The sequence below is a fragment of the Pseudorca crassidens genome, chromosome 8 (genome assembly GCF_039906515.1).
Source record: "Pseudorca crassidens isolate mPseCra1 chromosome 8, mPseCra1.hap1, whole genome shotgun sequence".
Lineage (NCBI taxonomy): Eukaryota > Metazoa > Chordata > Mammalia > Artiodactyla > Delphinidae > Pseudorca > Pseudorca crassidens.
The window spans coordinates 74,812,606-74,827,822 of record NC_090303.1 but is presented as its reverse complement, the minus strand read 5'-3'; the positions used below and the strand labels follow the sequence as shown (position 1 = coordinate 74,827,822).

The 15,217-nt window shown below is 37.6% G+C and overlaps 1 protein-coding gene across 8 annotated transcripts in view; it reads right to left on the bottom strand.

Annotated features, from left to right (window-relative positions):
- ST7 (suppression of tumorigenicity 7) overlaps window positions 1-15,217 on the bottom strand; it is a 254,173-nt gene that overhangs the window by 79,235 nt on the left and 159,721 nt on the right. For 6 of the 8 annotated variants that reach the window (XM_067746807.1, XM_067746806.1, XM_067746813.1 and 3 more), the window contains exons 5-9: window positions 15,007-15,122; window positions 13,610-13,685; window positions 11,423-11,491; window positions 9,367-9,521; window positions 7,063-7,160 (exon numbers count right to left, since the gene is read on the bottom strand). In XM_067746807.1, the coding sequence (XP_067602908.1) occupies window positions 7,063-7,160; window positions 9,367-9,521; window positions 11,423-11,491; window positions 13,610-13,685; window positions 15,007-15,122 (514 nt within the window). The remainder of the gene's footprint in view (window positions 1-7,062; window positions 7,161-9,366; window positions 9,522-11,422; window positions 11,492-13,609; window positions 13,686-15,006; window positions 15,123-15,217) is intronic. The other 2 variants (XM_067746809.1, XM_067746808.1) reach the window with 1 other exon arrangement.

The following is a 15,217-nucleotide window of genomic DNA, read 5'->3' as shown; positions in this document are numbered from 1 at the left end:
CAGCGGCCATGGCTCACGGGCCCAGCCGCTCTGCGGCATGTGGGATCTTCCCGGACCGGGGCACGAACCCATGTCCCCTGCATCGGCAGGCGGACTCTCAACCACTGCGCCACCAGGGAAGCCCAATCCAAGACAATTTTAAGGAAGTATTGATAAAAGGGAAATGTGACCTGTGGAATGGAAAGGTGGAGGGAAGAAAGGAATGAAACTAGAGGATTTAAGAATAAGGAAAAAGAGATAAAAGGGAATAGAAATTAACCTCCAATATATCCAGCTAGAATTTTCCTCCAAAAAAGATCTTCCTACCTATGCAATAAAAACAGAATTTTCGTTACAGAATATTCTCTAAAATTTTTTTAACAATTTGGGAAGGGCATACCAATTCTTTTTATAAATCATTAATTTCATGAAGATTTTTCTTCATGAACATAAGCAGACAAAAACGCAAATTAATAGTCCTTAATGTTCCAAGGAGTTTGATTAGTCCCAGAGGTTTATATTTTCTAAAGTGTGCTTTCATCAGAAGTGCTCCACTTTGCAAATCATTTAAAGCGCATCCTCTTGCTATTAATACCAATACTGTTAAATTAATTCCCAAAGGTCAATTGCTTGCACCCTAGGATACTTCTAATGACCTAAAAGGGATGATATATAATGAACATCTACAATAATATTCTAAAGTGAACTTGCTTTAATTTACTTTAGTTTAAAAATAAATGTTACCACTTCTAAGGAAGGTAGAAAATCAGTAGAATTAAACCAGTAACAAAGAAGTGTCTTAACAAAGGCTGGGAAACAGAAGTCACAGGTGCAAAGTGCTAACTGGGAATTTGTATGCCACAGCTCTGATTCACCAACTCAAATATTTTCTTGACTGTCTATCTACAAGATACTGTGCAGTGTGCTGAGAGGGACACACAAGAAAACTAAATACCATAGCAGCACTCAAGACGCTCAAAATCTAATGAGCTTCACTTATCCTTTTGTATGCTTTTAAAATTTGGCTCAAAAACCCTGTCTCTCTCTGTTCATTGGCCCTAATCTCTCCTTAATGAAGGGATCACCTGAATAAGTGATTTGACATAAAAATTGAGAACAGTGAAAAACAGGGATAAAATAATTGTGAAAAAAGAGATCAGGAGAAATGGCACTATATTATCTCAAAATCTGTATGTCTTCTTTAAGAGGAAGAAGCTCAGAAAGTGAGCATCCCCATGAAGGCTTAATTCTCATATGGAAACTTGGTTAAGATACAAATCAACTCTGCTCAAAATCCTTACATGATCAGATACGTATTTATAGGAGCAAAGAAAAGGGGGTGGAAAGATGTAAACTGAATCACGAGTGTTGGTTACCTCAGTGAGATGGCACTGCAGGAGTGGAGGAGAGATCATAACTGCCTTATTCTTTGACTTGTTACAGTGAGTACAAATTATTCTCCCAACTTAATAGGACACCTATGGTGTGTGAGTTAAATGAGATGGTATACGTAAACTTCTCAGCAAAATGTCTGGTACATAGTAATACTCAATATGTAACTTACATGACAAAAAACTGAAAACACTCCAGTTCTCAACTGGGAATCATGGAAATGATGCCGAAAATGCAGGAAGGATACAAGCCCAGGACTGAGGTAACTGCAGTTTCCTCTCACTATTTTTTATAAAGAGCCCCGACTAAGAACAAAAGAAGGGTGTTTAGCAGTTATAACCTTAACCGGCTAGACTGAGAAAGGGTTTAACATGGTCTAAAGAATATAAAACATGCCTTCAGCTAATCTGATATAGGCAGTGAAATTTAGAAAGAATAAAAGTATTGACAAGAGTCTATATTTTGCTTTTATATATAACCTGGTGGTGTGGGTTGAATTGTGTCCTCCAAAAAATATATTGAAATCCTACCCCTTGGTACCTATGAAAGTGACCTTATTTGGAGACAGGGTCTTTGTGGATGTAATTTAGTTTTAGTTTTAGTTTCAAAAATGGTAAATATCAACAGATAAACCCACACAAACAAACGTTTTGGGGTCCTTAGTAGTTTTAAAGGGGTTCTGAGACCAAAAAGTTTGAGAACCACTGGTTGATATTAGCATCTATTTTTAATTGAAAAAAATGGAATCAAACGATACCTAATATTTACACCTTTCCTTATCACTTAACAATATATCTTAGACAGTAATGGTAAGAATAGCACACTGAGTACTTATTCGTGAAGTCCTGTGCCGAGTGCCTTGTACGGATTATTCCATTTAATTCCTACACTAATCCTGTGAAGCAGGTGCTCAACTAGCACCCTGGATATTTCTGGTGCAGGTGATTGGATTGGAAGATCACATTCTCAGAAATACTCATTAGCTATGTAACCTTGAACAAGCACCTACGTCAAGGGCTGTTATGAGAATTAAGTAATTTATATTTGTAAAGCACTTAAAATAACGCCTAGAACATAATAAACACTACAGAAATGTTCATCAGCATTTAGATGGTATTTAAAACTCTGAGTCTAAATGTCATCATCCAGAGTTGTAGATGGAAATAGAAAGGAAGGCTTAGGACAGGCCAGGGGACACTTCAAATTTGGGAAGTTAGGAAGATGAGGACAATCTAGCCAGGAAGACTGCAATTTCAGGAGAACTTAGAGAGCATGGTTTCCTAAAATAAATAAAATGTTTTAAGAAGGTTGTGATGACCTGTGTCAAATGAGAGGCCAGGATAGTGAAAGAGGTAGTGTTGCAGAGAGAGAGGGTGAAACAGGAATCAGGGAGAATGACTCAGAGGTCTGCAGAAAACTACCAAAAGGAGGCAAAACAGGTGGTAAAGTCTGAGAGCTTACGGTCAACTTTCAAAGGAGCTTTAGATGTTAGGGAAGAGAGGCAGACGATGATCTAGAAGCATGGACAAGGACCAAGGAAGACCTCCACCCCATAATTTGCCTCTGTTTCTTTCTTATCCCTCCAACTAGGACACCGCCAAAATCTTTAAGTTCATTTACTCTTCATACCCCAGATACCTGTTCAGGGAATCCCATATGAGACAAAATAGCTCCTCAAACGAGCCTGGTCCCAGGTCAAGGGTTCTAGTAGGAGCTAATCAATTTTAGGGATGCTTTAGAGGTTTGTACCCACCATAGGGGAAACTCAGACTACCAACAAGCAGAGTGAATAAAAATCTGACGTCTGCCCTAAAACATATCTACTCACTGTAGGATTCTCCAGATCAGTGGTTCTTAATGGGTAATGATTTTGCACACCCCCTCCCCTAGGGGACAAATGTCTAAAGACTAGCAGTGTCTAGAGACATTTTTGGTTGTCACACTGGGGAGCAACAAGGGGGTGGGCTGCTACTGCATCTAGTGGGTAGAGGCCAGCAATACCGCTGAACAGCCTACAATACAGGACACCCATGACAAAGCCATGTGGCACAAAATGTCAATAGTGCCAAGACTGGGAAATCATACCCTGGACCAAATGACCTGGGGCAAGAGGAGCTTTAAGAGGGTCCTCTTATCTGAGCACACAATCCCACCCATACCAGTTTACACCAATTCTGACTGAGTATGGTTAAGGGGCCAGACCAGTCAGCCTTATGAATTCTATTTCCAATCTACTCAAATAGGGCCAGGGAAAGACAGCGGAAAAATGTGAGGTTAGCTAAATGGCATAAGTTAAAAAGAGAAAAATTGTGTCATATATCAAATGTTAATAAAAGAGGCGGGGAAGAACAAAAATAAAAATAAAATAAAATAAAAATTTTTTAAATTAAAAAAATAAAAGAGGCAAAATTCCCCCAAATGAGAATAAGCAAATAGACTTTCTTTAAATTTGAAAAAGAAAGACTTTCTTTAAATGTAACTCTTTTCATTTTGAATAATAAGTAACACCTCATAGTGAAGTTCAAAAGCCACCATGCTCTCTTATTAGCTCTATTCACTGCCAAACACTCCTTCAGTAAGGAAGGTGCTTTTGTATTCTTGACTGCAAAAGGAAGCTAATTAAAGTGAGTTTTTGAGAAAACATCCTGGGAATTCAAAATAATTAATGTGTTGCTTTCAAAACGAGAAACCATGAATCTTGACATTAAGAAGCCTATGTTTTCTTACCTCATCAATATTTCACTTACAGGATCAATATTTTGATCCATAACCATCGACAGCTGGCCTTCCCAGAATTCCCATTCATTCTTTTTCAGGATAAATCACCAATGAACAGTTTTTAACAGTTTTCCCTTTCTTAAGGGATTGCCAGAGAAATGTTTTAAAGAGTCTACTTTCTACAGGGAAGGCATTCTGACTCTGCCATTCCTATGTCCACTTTAAAATCTGCTCTAGGAAAGTTTCGACTAACGCACACGGGGGAGGATGGCTGTGTCTTAATGAAAACTTAGATCCTCCTGCCCTAATGCTTTATCAGCAGGCTGCCTGGAACCCAGCGTGCTGTTTTATCAGAGGAAGCTTCCCAGCAAGATGGTTCGTGAGCATGCTGTTGAAGGAGTGGCCCCTCAGGGAAGTCCCCGTCTACGCATGACCCGTGACCTGAGAGGAGCCAGGCTGGCCCAACTGTCTGCTGCAGGGCGGGGACCAGCTTCGGCTTTAACAGAAAGAGGGGCCTCAACCTCCCCTCCTCCGTTTAGGGTTCCAGCAGTTTCTGAAGGAAAGAGCACTTTGGATATTTCTCTTCAAAACAAATCTCCACCATGTCTGACGGTGTCCTTCACTGGACTGTTTACAGCACTAGGGCCCATATCTACTGGATGCTCCGTAGACCCAGTCGAAAGACAACATGTATTGGTCGTCTAATAATATGACAGATTTTTTTTTTAGAAAAGTAACCCAAGAAATATATACATAGGATTATAGATATATACATGTATATGGATGTGTGTGTATACAGATATGAAAAGAGAAGGAGAGACACTAATTGATTCATTCAAGAAAAAGAAATCATAAATATCCCAAAATGCCCATCAGGGGTATAGTTCAGAAAATTAAGACATAATTATGTAATGGAGAAAAAATAGGGAAGAAAGGTAAGCACGTCTACTATATGCCAGGTGTTTTCACATTATCTCATTTCATTGTCCCCATGACTCCCTCAGTTACTCTTTTAGGTAAGAATCATTATCCCCAATTTATAGAAGACAAATGAAGAGCCCATGAAAGGGAAGGAAGTTGCCTCGAGTCACAAAGCTAGTGAAGAGCAAAGCTGAGAGTTACCTGCAGGTTTTCCTACTCCCTGCCCAGCATTTATTACACTGGATTCCAAATTTTCCCCCAAGATCTATTTGTAGACTAAGTCAATAAATGGGATTGTAAATATAAAATAAGGTTAAACAAAAATCAAACCATAGTATAGACATATTGCTTTTAATCATGTGAAATTTTATATGTATATACTAAAAATGATGACAATCAGCATGAGACTGATTTAAAAAACTGGAATTAAAATCATCTGAGTTTGTTTTTCCTATGAAATTGCTTAAGCATATAATAAAGAAAATCACCAAAATCTGTTCCTCCATGCACGCCTGTCCCAGGCTAATTAAGGTTAAGAAAAGGCAATAAATATAAAATACCCTGTTAAAGGCTGAATGTGGCTGGGCCACTTTAAGATACAGAAATACCCCATCCTTCATAAAATTCTCAGCTCTTTCAGGGACTGGTAGAGTTTCTGCACTATATCAAAAGCTGGAATTTCTGCAAGTTAAAAAGCTTTGCAGGCAAGTCATGTTTCTACAGAAATCTCCTTTTCTAAAATTTAGCACTATATAGCATTCTTTAAATTCTTCCTTCGACCAAAAGAATTTAATCCTGGGAGATCCCCCTTGCAGTGGCTTTGCCTAAGAAACATCTATCACCTTCAGTCAAGTTAGAATTATCTTGGAATCTCCCTCCTCTGTTCCTCTCCTCACGTCTGGTGGCTAAACTGCTGTTTAATGGAGTAGCCAGAACCCGAGCCAGAAGTATGGGCCTCACTTGGGCCTTCACATTAGACTGTAACTTGCAGAAATAACCAGGGCTGAGCCTGGAGTGCAGGTCCCCACCACCAAAGAGTAACTGGGAATTTACATGAATTACTACCCTTCCAGAGACAAACTGAGGAAAGGCTCACTGGGTTTACACAGTCCTGTTCTCAAACCCAAAAGCTGAGAATTGGGCAGGATGCCACTTTTATCTTACCCCTCGTTTCTTTTATTTTTATAATGGGCAGTTACCTGTCTCCTAATTCAGGAAGACAATAGAAGAATAAAACGTTGACAAAGGCTTTCTGAGATTGTTTTTAAAAAGAAAATGGTTTATAAATACAATTCCCACTGGTGTCCGTTTCTTTATGAAAAGTATTTCTTACTATAAAAAAAAAAAGTGAAAAAAAAAATGTGGAAGTAAAAGTTCCTCAACTGGTTTCCCTTAAAACTACTGCTTTTATTTAGTTACATAATAATAACCTCCTTTGGTTCTCTTCTGTTTTAAAACTCTCACCTATTTTCTCTTACTATGTTGACTACCACTAATAAAATATCCTGATTCAAGAACGTAGGAAAATGCTTGAAGTGACTATAATAAGATTAGATCATAATGTTATTAAATTTGAGAGTAGCAATTTGAGCCATAGTTTATTCAAATCTTCCTAACAACTAAACACAAAAAAAGTCAGTTAGCTAAAATGGCTGATCTCATTCTTGGCTTCTGGCTACAGTCCCAAAGGTCTAATAATAAGGATATCTACTGAGATTTCTTAAATAGGCCAGTCACTCTATTAAAAGCTTTGCATGTATTATCTCATTTAATCTTCACAACACTCCTAAGTAGTAATCATTATTATTAGTGTATTGTTATTGCTAAAGTTACTGTTATCCCCACTTTACAGGTGAGGAAACAGGGCACAAACAAGCTGAGTAACTTGTCCAAGATTACTCATCTACTAAGTTTGGAGCTAGAACAGAACCCCAGCCCTTATGGGACCACCACACCATCAGTGGTACTATCTGCCGTGGCCCCATTCAGTGGGTTCCTCCTTCTGTAAGTCAGGTGCATTGTCACTGTTCCCAAACATGAATTCAAACTCACATCTCTCATCATTTTCACTGCTTCTCTGGTCCTCCCGAGTCTTCTGGCACACATTGCTAGCCTTCTTTTGATGTAGACCAAGACATTGGTGTCTCGTCCTGAAGAGGGAGACATAAAGCACCAAAACTTAAAAAAAAAACAAGAGCTTTCAGCTCAGCAGCAAGAAAAAATACAGAGGCGTATTTTTCATGCCCTTAAAGGAAAACCTCAGAGAGAAGAGTCTGCTCCTTTGACTTTTCCTTACTGCCAGGAGCACTGACAACTTTTCTAATAGCAGAATGCAAACAGAGTAAAGTCAAAGTACTTAGACTTCCAAAGGTCAAATCATGTGACTATTAAGTCATGCTTTTGAGTTAGGATGTTGAATATTCGATAAATAAAATCATCTGCTACAAAGTGCTGGGAAAATGAACATACCCACATTGTATGAGGTTTACAAGCAAGAATTCCACATTCTTCTAGCGTGCATGCTTTTGGTGAAGATGCAAAGAGGTGAATCTCAGGTTGCATCCTGATGAACTATTTTTTTTTCCTTCTTGACATTAAGTCTGGAGAAGCCTCATCTTGAACTTCTGTTTTACATTATTCTTTCCCTAACACTAGTGACATCATAATCATCTCCAGGTCCCCAAAGCAGTCAATTTTAAATGGCAACATAACACATTCCAGATATGACAATAGACCATGCAACAAAATGAAAAACTACCCTAGTGTTAGAGAAAGTATTGACAAGCTAAATACTTGTAATAACAGTCACTAAAATGGCTCTTAAAAAGTACATTAACAACTTCTCATCTTAATCTCTTCTTTAATTATGTGTATTTCTGGATATGTTTCCAGACCAGTGAGAACATGTATGTACTTAATCCTCAATAAAATTACCATGTTTTAGAAAAATATGACACACCTGTTATAGATTAAGTATATGTATAATATGCAGCTATTAAAAGATGTTAAGACCAAAGTACTAACATTTCAAGTTTCAAACAATGAGAACAAGATGTGTGCTGAATATCCGCCAAGTACCTACAAATTACTTTAAAGATGTGATTATATGTTTTTGGATAGATTTAGGCAACAGGTTGAAGGGATTAATTTACAGAAGAAAAGAAATAAAGAAAATTTCTCAAGTTATATTACAGATTATGTAATTTTATGTATTAATCCTCATTTAATTCACAGAACAGACATTTACTATATATGTCTTCAAAATTCACTGTGCTATACATAATTTTTTTTAAAAAAAGCAAGATACAGATGGTGATTAGAGACCTGATTAACATATATACTACTAAGAATAAAAATTAAAACCTGTGTATTGAGGGGTTATGTGGACAGACTTATATACACAGGCCACAATGCAAAGATCTCACTATACCTTAGTCACAGGGACTAATGCATTCAGTTTCTGCACCAAATCCAGGCTTAACACTAAAACTTAATTTTATAATCTCAAATATGAAGGAGATACACTCCTACTCTCCAAGACGCAGGAGAGAGAAATGAGAGAAATTCCATTTTAAAGAAACAACCCAAAGTTTGGTTAGACAATGAAAACACTCCCTCTCACAAGGATCACTAAATTTCTGCTTAAACAACCAACAAATTGACAAGTCGAGGAGCTCAAGAAATTCCAGAAATGATTTTGTTGTCTTTTTTATACCATTCCCCTAAAATAACACTGACTCTCAGTTTAGTGTACTAAAGTGAAAGGTCTCATTTTAAAGTTATGTTAAATAAAAGAAACCATTATTTTAAATAATTTAAATATAAAAAAGATACATAATTAGGAATTCATGGCTCTTTCTCCCTAGGAGCCAACAGCAGTGCTTCCTAAATAAGAGCTAAATACTGAGACAATCACCAACAGCTGTTACATTCTTAGCTGTCCTATTGCAACCCATGCTGTAGAAGACCCATAAGACAAAACCTCTGAGAGCATTAACGCTAATTTAAGTCCTGTTTCCCAATTAGGATTTAAAACTATGGGGCAGAGAAGCAACTGATAAACAGAAATACGTAAGAATTCTGAGGAGCAAAAGGGTCACCATTACAGGTTATTACTTTTATTTCTAGAGTTAAAAAGCTAGGGGCAGGCATGAAAACATGAACAGTAATGAAGCTATAAGTTAATTATGTGCTGTGCTCTTGTGGGGAAGAAAAATTAATAAAAACAAAGAAAGGCAAAAAACAATATTTATTCTAATCTAGGAGAAATGTCTTTTGAACTGGACTGAAAATCTGCTCTGATCAATCATGTTACAATTCTGATCCCCCAACACGTCAACCTAGAGGAAACCTTACTATGTTGGGCTTCATACTGGGATCCATGATGCTGTAGCTGCTGAGAACGCCGGTAACAGCCGTCTCCAGCTTTCAGGGCCTGCTTAAACAGCTTTTCTGCTTCAGCAATGGTTGTTGCTTCTTCTTCAGCCAAGAGAATATAAGCAGTTGCACACCTGTCCATTCAGATAACAGCCGCCATCAATTACAAATCCAAGGACATTGTAATAGCTGTAGGAGTGCATGCAGAAGGGCAGGAGTTATGCCAAAACATGCAGAGTGGCCAACTGGTTCATGCACCCCTGTTTGTAGTTGTTGACACAAGATAATGGTACAAAAGAAATGTCTGTGTTTTAGCTTGAGAGGTAGGATGAGTAGTGTTAGGAGCATATGGACTCTGCCCCTTATTAGTGTGTCACTTTGGGCAAGTTATTACTCTGCCTCCCTGATGGAGAACAACATGGAATCCACTTGTTCACAGCGTTGTTGTGAAGGTTAAGTAAGGTGATGCATGAAAAGTGCTCAGTACAGTAGTAGCCAGCATGTGGTACATGCTCAACAACGTCAACTAACGATGGCAATGATAATAGCTGTTATTAAACATCTCCTTCTGACACTCAAAGTTAGAGATACCATAAAGTTTACTTTTATTTACTAAACACAGATTCTCTTTAGTCTAAGGGTTTATTCAGAATGAGAAATTCATTAAATCAAGGAAGTTATTCATTTAACAAGCAGTGCTTCAACATCCCATTACAGTTAGCACTGGTTTTCTATGTCAGAGAAGAATACTGGAAGAACCTACAGGTAGGGTTATTTCAGAAGAGCTCAAAATTAGATTCAGCCTCAGTAGCAAACAAGGGTTAAATCTCACACCTTTAACAAAAATAGCTACCACCTGTTGCTTAGTTTATATTAAGCACTGTACCAGGCACTTAACATATATCGTCTCATTTAATCCTTTCAACAACCTCTAACATAGGAAGTCAGAAAGGATAAACACTCAACCAACGAACAAGGGGAACTCTTGAAAATTTAAACCTTCCAAATCATAGAACAACAACCCAAATGCCAAAGAAAGGGAATGTAATAAGGAAATGGTGAGGCCAGAGCAGACCACACAGGTCCTGATCTGTGCATATCCCTTGGCTTTCTCCACTGCCTCTCTTGTGGTCATTTCCCTACTTATCACAACCTCCATCAGACCACAAGAGAGAAAATAAACAGAAAGTGAAACCAAATGTTACTTCTACTATTCATAAACTACAACAGCCAGGTAGGAAAAGGAGGCTGAATTTATGGCTTATGTGAGATTTGGGGTTACTAGTTAATCTTAGCCTTGAGAAGGGGTCTTGTAAGTTCTTTAGCCAGTCCCTCTAATTTCAGGCAGGACTGATCAATAGGGCTTTAAACTGAATGTGGTGAGGTAGGGAGAAAAAAACGCCCAGAAAAAAAGCTGTAAAACCAATTACTGTGGAGGGCAGCAGATATGACTTGGAGAGAACAATTATGATGCTAAAACTGCCCAGTGATTCATTGGAGAAATAAATGGGTTGGGCATTGGGAAGCAACACTTCAGGCTTCAGATGCCGACACATAAATATAAGGTCCAGGGTAATGAAGTGAAAATGGAGATTATAATACTGAGTGGTGGACACAGTATCAGAGGAATTAGCTATAAGATTATAGTTGGTGGGCTGGGAACTCAAGACAGGTTGGGGCTAGCTTGCTTGCTTTGTTTATTTATATTGCAAATAGCACTCTTAGGAGGAGAGGCAGAGTAGCACTATTGGCCAAGAAAACATACATCTATGTAGAAACTCATGAGTCTGGGGTAGAAACATGCTAAGAGCTTATGAGTGAAGGAGAAAGGAAAGAGCAATAGAAGTGCTAATGGTTGGGGAGTACAGAACAGACTGCTCAGCTCAATGGAAGATAGAGATGATGCATCCTGTCACAACACAATACACATACAGAAGCAAGAAAGTATGGTGATGGGGGTGTCAACCATCCAGATATCTGCTAGAAGAAGTCTCATTTGGTTAGAAGTAGGGCACTCAACAGGTTCTTGACTTACTTTGGTAATAATTTTATCTCCCAGATGGTAGAGGAAGCAATTAGGGGAACTTCAACTCTGGACCTAATTCTGACCAAGAAGAAAAAAATAGTTGGTGAAATGAAAATTGATAGGAACATTCAGAGAGAGTTACTATGTCATTTCGGACTTTAGGATAATCAGAGAAGGTAAGGTGGATTTCAAAAAATTCAAAGAAAAGAGGCGTGATTCAATGGCATGAGACGCAGAAGGAAAAATGGTTTAAGAGGATTAAGCAGCTTCCAAATGTCTAATCAAAACTGCAATCACAAATGACCCTCTCAGGAAGAAAAGAGGGGTGACAAGTAACCACTACGGCTGCACAGAGATCTCTCACAAGGTCATATTTCTAAAGGACATGTAAAAAAAGATGGAAAGAGGGCATGTAATGAAGGGCTACAAGAGAAATGAGCTTTTCAGAATAATGTCAGGAGAGCTACAACTCCACATTAGCTGAAGCTTGCAAAACAAAATAAAGGCAAAACAAAAAATGTTAAAGACAACCATCTATTCCCTATTTTTAAATTACGTTTAAGGCCCTATCACCACCCCCACTTCTCCAAAACCATGACAAATATAAATAAGCAAAAAAGACAAACAACACAACAACAACAACATCAAAACAAGGAAAGTTTATAGTTAGTAGCAGCAGATAATAAAGAGAAAACAAAACTCTCTAACTCCTCTTTTGTTCCTGGTTTCTCCATCAGGGAGAATGATTGTCAGACTGACAAAGGGAGAAGAAACCCTAAAATGAATAAAAAGATGTAAGATAGCAAGTAACTGATCTATTGTAAGTGAATTATTGGACTGGGATAGGCAAATCCCAGGAAGCCAACAGATCCTGTAGGCAGCCCTCGGAATTGCTCTCTGTGTATTGTTAAGGAATCACAAAGAATGGAGAGGTTCTAGAAGATGAGATGACTAATGCAGTAAAAATGTTCAAAAAGGGGAAGAAGGCAGACTTCCCAAACTACAGAAAGCGATTTGGAAAGATATTCTAATGGGTTATTAAAGGGATAGTTTCTAAGCATTTTTAAAAGAAAGTAGTGAATGCTGGAAGCTAGCTTAAATTCACTAAGAATAAATAAATCAGTCCGTGCTAGCTTAATGTACTCTAATGGATTTACTATACATTAAAGATCCATAGCTACAACTGGCATTGTTAAGATCAAAATGCAGAAATATGGGCTGAATCACAGTGTAACTGTGTGGCTTAGTAATTGGTTGTACAATAAATACCAAAGGGTGATGATCCAGGAAGACATGAACCTGGAGGGTGGTTTCTATATGTCATGTCACAGGGTTCTATCCCTGGTCCTGATACTTTTATTAGAAACACGGATGACACATAAAAGGCAGGCATATCAAATTTGTAGATGACAAGAAACTGGAAAATAAATATGTTGCATGACAGAATCAGAAACCAAATAGATCAACAGGTTACACTGGCAGGATTTCCAACTCTCAAGTGAATCTTTTCACTAAGACCTCTGAAGATTCTGTAACCCTCTTCAGAAAAATCATAAAATAGTTTAACAATGACCACTTGGCAGGGAGAATGTCGAGGTGATTCAAGCACCAGATGGGTGTTTGAACTACAAGACCTTCAAGGTCTCTGCCAACCCTGAGCTTTTATGACTCCAACTTTAAGAATCTTTCTCATTTCCTGACATCTCCGGACGAAACTTCCCAGCCTTCCTTGGTGACCCACAGAATGTTTAACAGCACTAAGGACAGCATTTCCTCTTATCTTTGTCTTGATCTTGAAATATTTTTAAAGTATAATTTCTTCACTTTATGTTTTTACTATGTTTTCCCTACTAGCAGAAGTTCTACCTAGAAAATGTGATGGCAGAGATAAGCATTCTATATCTGGAAAAATGTCCCTGTCACAATGTTTTAGATATGTAAAGCACTGTATTTATTTTATGTCCACACATTATTCCATGGCTAGCCCTTGAAGGATTTAATTTAGGGTCATAGCAAAGCCACTAAATTGTTGTCTAAAATGACTAAAACTATCTTCACATGGATGTCCTTTATAAAAAAAATTTTTTTCATAAATTAATACCCCCCCAGAATAATCCTCAAGTTCAAATTCATAGTTTAAGTATCCCATGAATGGCAACTGAATACATTCAGCAAGCAAGATTTCCCCCCACTTACTCATTTATCTCTAAGGCTTCATGGGCTGCAGAAATCCTAGCTTGGGGGTTTCTCTCTCTCCAGGCTTTCTGCATTACTATTTTAGAAAAAGACAGAAAAGCACGTCAATAAATACTTAAAAAGACTCAGTACAGGTATAGCTAAATTAATAGCTTTCAGCTTGAATTACAAGAGAACAGTTCACTTACCAAGTGGGTTAGCCCAAAACTCCAAAGTCACACAAATACATTCTAATTTGCTATTCCATTGTCCTTCAATTGCTGATATCAAATCTTTCTTATGCTCATAAAACTAGAGGTCTAACATCTTATAGACTAACCCATAGTCTATAATCATAGAGACTTAATTTTGATTAAGATTTCTTAATCAAGAAAAGAAAAGGCATTCTAACAGAGATTTAATATTTCTTTTGCTCATTAATATCATTTGTTGTTAGAGAACATACATTATTTTGCACATTTTGGGATGAGATTGCTACTAATCTCTTACTTCTGTTTAGACACAGCACAATTTTTATCGGTCATTTTCCCAAACACTTGCTACAGGATCTGGATATTAGAACATTCTAACACCACTGGAAGAATTATGAGTTGGATCAGAAAAAAGTGCTTTAGACTTTTGCTTAACATGCGTACCTGTTCCCAAAGTTTGCTGCAAACCCAGTTTTTATATAGCAGAGCAGTTTGTGAATATATTGTGGGAAGCTTAATGCTTGGAATTTTCATTGTATTATGTATCCACCATGGCAAGGGTACCTTTTTAAAAAGGGTAACAATCTCCTTATCTAATTTGTTTTATAAATTTGTATCTTCTAAGTTAGTTTCTTAGGAGCATGTACATATTCTTTTTTTTTAAGGTTTTTTTTTCACTTATTTACTTTAAGCTTGATAATATAAAAAATATCAGTAGGATTATATGGAACTCAAGCAGTATGACATGCATGCTAAACAAAGTCTCTTCTAGGGTGGAAAACAAATCTGGATGCCAATAACCAAGTCCATGCCCCCATTCAATGCTAGTGAACCTACAAATAGGCATATGAATCACTACAATATATTCATTATTTATTTGGGTTCACTGAATTTCTAACTAGAATATCATCAAGGAGACATGACCTTTCACTCTATCTCAACCAAGGATTTAGTTAGCTTCATGGTATATTTTTTAAAAATAACATTTTAAATTATAAAGAGGGGACCCATTTCTATATTAATACTTCATTGCGATAAAGCCTTTATTTAAGTATCAACAATCTGGGTTTTACTGGTCAATCTCCAATTTAATATTTTATTCATCAGGGTTTTTGTAGAGCAGATATTCTACAAGTAGTAACCTTGATCTTTAAAACAAACCAAAAAGCCCTCCCACTCAGTAACTATCTAAAGTATTTTCCATACTTGCATCTGCAGGACGCAGATGGTCCGAGTCACAAGTAAAGAATGTCTGGTGGTCCTGGGCAGAGAGGTTCATGTCATAGTAAGTCAGAGGCTCTCGTCCAGTCACCCAAGTGTACCTGTAAAGGAGAAGTAAGATGGTCAGGCACTTTTGAGGGAGGAAAGCAAGACCTACAAAATATTAAGCTGCATAGGTGTTGAACCATAACACACT